Source organism: Montipora capricornis, chromosome 12 (assembly GCF_036669925.1).
Source record: "Montipora capricornis isolate CH-2021 chromosome 12, ASM3666992v2, whole genome shotgun sequence".
Lineage (NCBI taxonomy): Eukaryota > Metazoa > Cnidaria > Anthozoa > Scleractinia > Acroporidae > Montipora > Montipora capricornis.
The window spans coordinates 682,441-692,440 of NC_090894.1; the positions used below are offsets into that span (position 1 = coordinate 682,441).

Sequence of the window (10,000 nt, forward strand, 5' to 3'; positions counted from 1 at the left end):
GCAATGCTCTTGTGCCGATTCCAGTAAAATTTAAGGACAGTCTCGGGACAGTCTTAAAAATTGAAAACTTCTTCTGGCCATAGTCATACATTTTCCACCCACTGCTGACAATGTCAAACACGTAAACGGGTTTCCTGGCGTCCACAGCCATCTGCACAGCCCACCCAGTGCCGCCCTCAACCATATTCCCGTGGACGCTAATTTTTCCAATTGCAAACACTGCACTGGTATCCTTGACTTGGTGCCAGTTCCTTCGAAGTAAATTATTTAGGTAGGGTTTCCCAGTCGGAAAACGTCGTTTTAAAGTTTTGTTTGCCATGTGTAAGAAGTCATCAGCCCGTTGTAATTGTTCATCGGACAGAACAACTCTACCACAAGCATTCCTGCCATGAGTCTTGAAGGAAAATGCCTTCACGCGAACCCCGTATTTGGCGCCTAATTTTTGCCAATAGGTATCACTTCCCATTGCAGCTCCAGAAAATAGCATGTAATGCTTCGGGTTACCGAAGTAGCTTTCTTCTTTTTTTCTTATGGCTTCTTCAAGAGAAACGAAAACATCGTCATCAAGATCAAAATCATCATAACTCCAACACTGTTGTATGCCCGCCATGTTGTTAACGGCAGCAGTTAGGGTAGTACTTCGTGTAAGACTGAAGCCGATGACACCCCTAGTGCCACTCCACCACGCATGCACAAATGATAGCTTTCCATGTTTTTTTCTAGTTATCTTTTTCTCTCTCTCGATAGGGAGTGACAATTTTTTCTCTCCAAAATATTTTCTTTTAAACTTTATTGTTTCAATAGAAACTTTTAAGATGGCAGAAGAATTCAAGGGAAAGCACGTTGTAATCTTTAGTCGAAGTTGCCTGTTTTTATCAAGTGAAGAACGCCAACAGGAAATGACCGACGAAATTGACTCACTGTCAAAAAACGGCAACTTTGAATTACACTTAACTATTGGCTGTACTATTTTGGAAATACCAAGCTCTTGTGCAACAGCAACTTAGAAATGGGCTATTGAAGGGAGCTTTACTAGTTCACCTAAATGGTAGAAATGCTGCCGAGGGAAGGGAGATATTCAATTGTGCTTGGGGTAATTTAGGACTGTTTGTGCGTGGAATTGAATGGAGATTTTAATAAGTCTTGAACGGGCAAATAATTACTTACCATTGTTGAAAAAGTGTTGAAGGGCTTGCGCGACTCCTGCCATTCGCAAGCGATTCTAAAATCTATGCCTTCAAAAGTTAACTCTGACTAAGGTGTCTTTTAACGACTTTCCTTTGCGATATGATAGTATGGGTGGCTCCTTAAATACTTCTCTAAGGTGCGGTTGGTTTTGAATAATGCGCCATTTCCCCATAAATATGTTCTTAAGGTAAGGTAAAGCCGGGTGGTATTGTGTAACAAAAGGCAATATTTTCTTTTGTGTGCTGTTGTCTTTGTTTTCAAATGACCTCTCTCTATCCGTGAAGTTAACTTCAGAGAGGAATTTTTCTGAAAATTTATTTGGGTATTTATTGTTGAAAGGGTGGCTACACGCTTACTCATTTGTTGTATGTTGGACAAGATGTTTGATCGAAATCAAAACATTCTTCCCACAAAAAATGTTGAACAAACGTCATCAAACATGCATGCTACACGTTCTGACACAAGTCTGCTCCAGACGCCAAGATTCCCAATTAAAGAATATTAAATTGTTTCTGTACTCAGTGATAGAACGCCTCAGCAACGTCGACTGAAAAGCCACGCGCAAGGATTTATTGGTAAAGAATTTTTTTTTAAAAATCGTTCTCCACGTGCGCACGTGCACACGTGCGGCACACTTTTCACATCATGTCTCGTCTTGCGCTAAACAACAAGTTGCTCTAAATTGCTAAATGTAACCATTGGGCGACAACGTCAACATTTTCTTGAACAGCGTTGCTACCAACATTGTAAAGTGCGACCAAGATGGACTGCCACGAAGGCGTAGATGTTTAATTTAAAAGTGACGTCAGTTTTCTTCGGCACTACCATCATCGTGCTAAAGCGCCCAAATAGTGAGCGTAAGTAAAGAGAACTTTGTTGCCCGTGTAGATTATGACCAGCAAATGCGAGTCTAGTTTCCGCTTTCCGCGGAATTGAACGTTTCTGTTTAAATTAACGAGTGTAAAAGTCTTGGTCTGACCTCCTGAAATTTTACAATATCTCTGAAAGTTGTGCGAAACGACTGCTAAGTTCGTGTCGCGTCTACTTACTGTGTTCATATCGCGTCAAGATGCTTTTGCTAGTATGCGTATTCTTTTCTTTTTAAGTGATCATAGAAAGACAAATGAAATACCAGGTTAAGGGACACATCAGAAAATCTCTCTCACATTCTCGAATCTCCGGCCACTATTGTCACATGTCTCGTTCATAAAAGGACGCATCTTTGAGAAGACGAAAGTGACCGTGTATTGATGGTTTGCAACCAATCTCTAGAGACACATAACAATGCTGCAATGTACAATTGCTGGTGGACGAACAAAAGGAGCTAATGACAGATCTTTTGTTTTCGTCCACCGACATTGCGGCGATGACGTCACTTGAAAATCAGGTTAAAATACGTATTAGTAAAGCCTGGTTCACAATGTGACATAAGCATAAGGCTAGCATAAGCATAAGTATCAGCTGTGTAAACCGGGAGTAACATAAGCATAAGAAAAAGGAATCGTTTCCAATTTCTTTTGCTTATGCTTATGCTTCTATGTCACATTAATAATTGTGTAAAGCGGTGCAACATAAACATAAGCACAAGACCGTCCGCCATTTTGGAACGTGGTTCGTCCCATTTCTTCTGTAAATTTTTTTTCTGGATCTATCTGCGCGTGCGCATGTCACTTCTTTTATGCTTATGCAACAAGTGTGAACTTTGTTATGCTTAAGCTATGCTTATGTCGCATTGTAAACCAGGCTTTATTTATATGAGACATCAGCTTTTTGATTTCTGTCTGACTTAACAGAAAAGGCTGTCGATAACACTGAGGAGTGATCCGTTTTCACTAGTGAAAACGCTTTACTGTCTCTTGGAAGGTAGGGTACGTTGTACCCATGTAGTGAATTTGAAGAAGTTAGATTTTTTTTCTGGTACTGACGTCGATCTCTGTTCTGACCAAAAACAAGAAAGGAAATAGTCTGCTTCACAGCCGTTTTTTGTGTCGTCACGCAACGCTCCTCCCCACTAATGGGGAGTTAGTGGGGAGGAGCGTCGCGTGACAACACTAGAAACGGCTGTGTAGCAGACTAGAAAGGAAATGAAGTGAAAGGAAAATAAAAAGTATACAAAGCGGGGTTTTACGTCAGTAGCTGAAAAGCTGAATATTATACTAATTGGAGGTGTGTAATTATAATTATTTTATATTAAATTACGTAAACGGTATTAATAATCTCGGTTCGTGTTATGAATTATTGACAAATTTTAAGAATTGACCTGCTTCTGGGAATCTAAACTAATTGCAGGCAGCCCAGGTTCATTGTGAGAAAATAAAAGCATATTGGAAATATGCAGAGATACCGATTGATATTGCCACAAATAGTAGAACAAAGGAACCAAGGACAGCTCAGTGCTTGAGCATCCGAAATAGAACTGAAATCGCGTGAAATCAGAGAAATAGGGAGGCGATTCGGAGCTACCTTAAATTTTCGAAAATCTCGAAACACGAGAAAACGTTTCCAAAAGACTCGAAGCGCTTTTCAGTTAAAATTTCGGTAAATTCATCTGGCAAATGGGACAGCATTTTCCGGTTGGCCGGGTGCTGGAGTTGTTCCGGAATTCCGGAACCTTTTGGACCACTTCACGAGATATACCCAAATTCTCGAAATTTGTTTCCGGGATATTTCTGTACCATCTGATTCCTTACCCGGTAACCAACTCAGTTCCTAGAGTAGTCTGGGACACCAACATCGCCTTGAAGTCACGTAAGAATTATCCCCAAGAAAGTGTTACCTGGCAGGTAAAAAACACAGGTCACAGGTCCAGGTCGCAAGTCATTATTTTGCCAAGACAACGTATCCTAAGCAACCATTAAAGCTAACCTTAGGCCTAATTAGTCCTAAACAAAAGTTTTTGGGGCAAATGTTAACATTTGTAAACGGTTCGCGTTGTTTCTGCATTGGTAAAACAATGACCTGTGACCTGTGTTTTGTACCTGCTCAGCTTTACCGCCGTAATTTTTATTTGCTCAAAGGGCGACGTAATCAATCCCTCACCAGAACCAGGCACTTTATGGTCTCTGCAGTGGAAAATTATGCAAGTCACTCTGACAGTCAAGTAAAACAAAACGATCGAACGGAAGATATACATACATAAAGAGGACTATGGAGGAAAAAAACACGGCAGTTGTCGACGGAGGAAGCATTGCATGAAATCAAGTTTACTATACACATTCATAGGTAAACGAAAAACAACAACAAAAGTTACTTTATAACTCGTTTTATTTACTTGTTTAATTCTCACTAGAAACAAAGAATGACTCATAGCAGTTAACAAAAACGCCATACCTAATTTTTAATAACACTTTTGTCGTGTTTTCGTAATAAGTATGTTTAAGGACGGTGCCTACTAATTCAAAGATATTTTTGCCCACGTTTTTATGATTATATAGGAAATGTAGATCTTAACAAGTGTTATTAAAATCCAAAAAGAAAATTGGGGGTAACCACGCATTTTTCAAAGATAATTCATGAAATAACTTCTCAAACTGAAGCTTAATTATCTCCATAAAATGCATGGTTACCCCCCAATTTTCTTTTTGGATGCCAAGAGTACTTACTAAGATTTACTTTCTCCGGATAGTTTTAAACCGCGCAAAAATATCCCTGTATTAGTGAGCATCACCGATAGGAAACCCGAGTATCTCAAGATGCGCAGAACGTATGCACAATAACAATGGTAGGCACCGTCCTTAAAATGGTCAGTATACAATTTTCAATATCATACAATATTATTAATAAGTGGTGCACAACTATGCAACAACGGGTTTCAAAATTAACAGACGCACTTCACCTTCTTGGGACGTTATTGACTTACCCAATTTTCCTCACACACTGCAACCCCCCTTCCCCTTACCCCCTTATCAATCTTTTTTAGCAGAACAAAAAAGTGCTGGAAACTTAAACTATTAACCTTGAAAAGGGGAGAGGGAGGGAAGAAGTGGGAAAGGTTGGAAGTTCTAGACCCAGTGGGTATTGAAAGCTAAAAAGGTGTCTTTTTAACGGGAGTGTCTCACTAATTTTTGCAACCTGTTGTAGTTCCCCATACATAATTATTATTGACTATTTTGCAATGTTACCGCTTTTACGCGTGCTATCTTATGATTTCGAAGAGCAGTTAGTACATATCTATATGTTAGTTTGGAAACGACTACTTTTCCTGTTTTGTTTTTCTCACGAATTTTCTAGTGATTATAACTAGTATCTTAAAGGGTAAACGTGCTTCAATATTACAATTTCCTTACGAATTTGCGGTTTCATGCTTATCGATAGCTTCTACATCTTCCGTGAGGGAGTTTAGAAAACTGTAGAGTGCACGTTTTTAGACAACTCCTTAGTTTTATTCACTTAAGGCATTATTATAAAATTGCGCACTCTTAAGGTATATTCAGCTATTATTGTTCAGCGATCGTAGAATCTACTAGTTGCTATAATCTATCAATGGATATCCTATCAAGCTATCTTTTGGCGTGAGTCGTCGACCGAATTCGAACCCATCACCATTACTACCACCGCTACTACTGTTCTGCTACTTTCACTACTCATCGCTACAAATCTACTTGTACTACTACTGCTGTTACATCGTAAAATTATCGTCGATTCTACAAATTGTCGTTACTTTGTAACTCAAGGAAACTGAGATTTTGAACTTTGATTAAATTTGCTGTACATATCTCCTAGCAGTGGAGTTCGATTTGTCTATTACCTCACACCAAGTGAGCTACTCCTGTAATTATTGAAGATCACCGAAGTATTTCGCAAACTCTAGAATCTTAGCAATTACCCACTTTATCGAAACGTGTTCTTAGCCATGAGCTTATGCCGGAGGCCTCGTTTATGACTGGCTGATGTGCCTAAATTGAAATCTTAAAAACTCAGGTTGAAGTTTCGCCTAGAATATTAGCTGGGGTACTCTCTTGTTGAACGGCACGCCTGTGTTTGTCACACACACAACAGAGATCAACAGATTGGTTTGCTCCCAACTGGAACTGTTCAGATCGACTGTAGATTCTTTGGTCATATTTAAAATTTTACAGTTGCTCATGCAGTACTTAAATTGTGATCAGGAACCCATGATCGTGGGCGTCCGGTTGTAATTTCGGTAGATTGACTGAAAATTCAACTTAAAACAATAAGCGAGATTTTGCGGTTCTGGGGAATAAAGGAAGGATTTGTATGAGTTTCGTGATGCCTTTTGTCTCAAACTGAATTATTGGGCTACTGGGTTTGAAAGAAATGGCTTAGAACTATCAAACTAACATTCTGTCAAAAGATAAAACATGTGTGCTGTATTTTTCTGTGTCAAGCATCTAACACATTCTTTTGACATAACTCAGAACGCCATTGCGTTCATTTTGATCAATTGCAAATGCATTTTTTATACAGTTCCTCTTTTGGAAGAGCAAAGAGAAGATATGGAAAAGTTACGAAATGGAACTGATCCTTCTTCTCAAATTGTGTTACTCTAGTAGTCGTGATCTCCTCGCTCTTTTACGCACATTTATATAAACAACACTACTCGGACATACTCAAGGACATAACCTTGGATTTTACTCGTTAACATCATTAATCGTAATATTAAAACCTATCATGAGAGTTGATACGTAGTGTGTGATACTTCATGCTTGTTTAAATTACTCCCGATGACGGGTTCAATTAAAGTGAACTATGCATGTCAACGGTGATTATTTGTTTACAGGGTTGGAGGAATTAAGCAAAAACCTCAAAGTGATTGTTGATAAATGAAAGTCAAGTTTAAGAATATTTCCACCTCACCCGTTGCGACAAGTCAAAATAACAAAAAAACGGATAAAATGATCATTATCACTCGTAAAAAGATCTCCACTTAAAAACAGCGTTGACTTTCTTCACACACAAACGAGTAAAGTTAATATTTGAGGAGGGACCGACCGAACCTACCCTGAATGCAGAACCACTTGAAACAACTTATAAGTAGGCTGGGGCGGAACTAGGGGAAGGGTACAGAGGGTGCGCACCCCCCCCTCCCCCTTTAGATGACCTACGGCTGGTATTCTGGAAGAAAAAGTAAAGTCACCAGTCAGCTGCTTCATTCCTTTGTGGTGCACCTCCTCTGCCTCCTCATGAGAAGAATTCTGGATCCGCCCCTGGGAGGTTATGATACCTTTTCTCAGCAAAAATTGTTCATCGAAGAAAAAACTACAAAGGTAACAACTTAAAATAAGCCAATTTACCTTATCTAGATTAACAAATCCTTCAAATGAAATTATTTGTGTGAGTCCGCGTTTGGAATTAAAAGCCAAGAGTTGAGGCCACAAAAAGCAGCTTCAAATTATCAGTTGATTTTCATGACTGACGAACAAGTAATTCAGTTCATATGAAGTTTGGTCAATCGTCCTATTTGATAAATCTTTGACAAGTTTCACTCCAAAGCCCTTTTACATTAGTTTATCTTAGAACCACTTTAGACCTGACTTATACACGGCGCTGTAACCTGCGCAATTTGCGACTGCTAGGTAAGTGTGACCTTTATACTCGAATGACTTGACACGTCTTGGTCGGCACTTCTGTGGAAGCTCTTGATACCTCGCCATAAACTCAGATTCCGAGTGCACATTCAAAACCAACATGCCATCACGCCTTCGGTAATATCCGGCTGCACACAGGAACGTTTGACCACACATCGTAAACGTATGCAAGGTCAAAACCGCGTAACGTGGTTTTGAAAAAGTTTGATTCGCATTAACAAACTTTTCACCGTCCCACGTGTAAATCACAATTCCAGTCGTTGCCGCTAATGCAAGGAATACAGTATCGTCGATTGTGAAGGACTTGAGATCCCTGACGTTAAGGCCAAAGATCTGAGGGAATTTCGGGTCTACAAATTTCTTCCCCGACCATTTCATCACGTCTGAAGAATTGGAAGAATCCCTATAGAACCGGCGATTTGCAAAAACAATAAATGTTTCGTTGTCTATCGTCAATACTGTACTTGCCCACGCTCCTTGTGTTCTTATTTCCTGTAACTCCTCAAACTTATTTTCCTTCCACTTGTAGATGGATGAGTTTATACGGGAAGAACTTCCATCGTCAGAATTCGTGACTGCAAGGAACAGTTCCGAATGTATTTTAAAGAAGTTAAAACTGGTTGCTCCGGATGTTGAAATGTTTTGCCAAAGCTCGAAACTGTGTCCATTCCACTGGAAAACGGAAGAATTTAGATTGAAAGTATGATCCCAAATAATGGCGATAGCAATGTAATGTTTATCAGCGATCATAAAGTATTCGATGTCGTATGCTCCAATGGTGTCTATGGTCTGGTGAAGGGTAAAATTTCCAGCCGACTCGTTTAGTTTGTAGATGAAAGAATGATACTGAGCGAAGGCCATAAACAAACTTCCATCAATAGTGAACACTTCAACATCCTTGGCTGACTGTGTTGGCAGGTCTAGATGTTTTGTGAAGTAATTCAGTTTGCCGGTACAATCTTCAATTGATAAATAAAAGAAATGTCTCATTATTTTAAACCCCCGCACAATATTAAATAAACAGGATGATATTCCCCATGTTCAATTTGCGCGAAGAAACTTTTGTTTCAAAAATGCTTACTTTTCACTATAGGTACGATTTCAGGAAGATACTCAGGCTTCATTTTTTCGTGTTACTTATTAATCTGTTAATGGCATCAGTGCAGGTCTTGATAATTTGTTTAAGTGAATCAATTTGCTGGTTCAACCTTGATGAATAAAAGAATATGGCTGTGTCGCTAGGGCATTAACCATACAATATTAAATAGCCAGGATAACATGAAAAAGTTTTTGTCCACAAGTTAAGTTTGCTCTTAGAAGTAAACTTCTTTTAAAGTTTTTTATTTTTAGCTTTAGCACGATTTCGAAAGTGTTTCATTCGTTTCGGGATGAACCCCAGATGTGATTCTTTTTTTCGTTTCATTTACTGACCAGTATATGGCGTCAGTGTCACGTACGATGAACACTGTTAACTTGCTTTAAAATGTATGAGTGCACGCGTTAAAGCACTCCTGACCTGAAAGATTAGGATTTGCCGTTGACATATATTTGCGTTAAATTGCTACCGTGGTCAAAAAATCAATTCTTCTTTTTTCTTTGGATTTCCAAATATGACTTACCACTAATTGACCCAAGTTTAAGCCTTGATTTCAAAAAGACATGTTTATTTTAACTGGAATTTTCTTACTTAATGGTCTCCCATTACTAACTTTAAAATCTCGAGAGAGCTGGATCGAGAAGAAAATGACGGATTTCGGATTTTAGAACTATGTGAGCTAAACACTAACCAACCAAAGTTTTAAGCCTTGATTTCAAAAAGACCCCTTTTTTTAAAAAACTATAACTTTCTTATTTAATGGTCGGCTATTACTAACTTAAGTTCTTGAGAGAGCTGGATCGAGGAGAAAATTACGTCATAGGCTCACTACTTTAAGAATGCAATGCGTGTGTACGCCGCGAAATTAATATGCAGCACGGGAGTTTTGGGCTTTCAGACTTTTGAACTCGTGTTTTGCTTACTTAAAGGGGCTAGGTCACGCAATTTTAGGCAATTTCAGCATTGATGAAATGGTCATAGAATTACCTGAAATAACAAAATAATGGCTCAAAACTATAGAAGAACTCAAACAAAACACAGGAAAGCGAAGAAGGGACAAGGATGGACAAAACTGGGGAGGATTTAAATGGATTGCATTTGGGTAAATTTGAAAAACGTCGGCCCACCTTTTTTCAAAATTATGTCAGTTTTCATCAAAATGTCATTT

General features: G+C 38.9%; 2 protein-coding genes across 2 annotated transcripts in view; both read right to left on the reverse strand.

The window, feature by feature from the left end:
- The window catches only part of LOC138025184 (uncharacterized), a 974-nt gene extending 361 nt beyond the window's left edge, over positions 1-613 (reverse strand). The window contains exon 1 of the mRNA XM_068872377.1: positions 1-613. This exon is cut by the window's left edge and continues 361 nt beyond it. Within this exon, the coding sequence (XP_068728478.1) occupies positions 1-610 (610 nt within the window). The 5' untranslated portion in view covers positions 611-613.
- A 3,861-nt stretch (positions 614-4,474) lies between these two features.
- The window catches only part of LOC138027506 (uncharacterized), a 16,200-nt gene continuing 10,674 nt past the window's right edge, over positions 4,475-10,000 (reverse strand). The window contains exon 5 of the mRNA XM_068875061.1: positions 4,475-8,695. Within this exon, the coding sequence (XP_068731162.1) occupies positions 7,662-8,695 (1,034 nt within the window). The 3' untranslated portion in view covers positions 4,475-7,661. The remainder of the gene's footprint in view (positions 8,696-10,000) is intronic.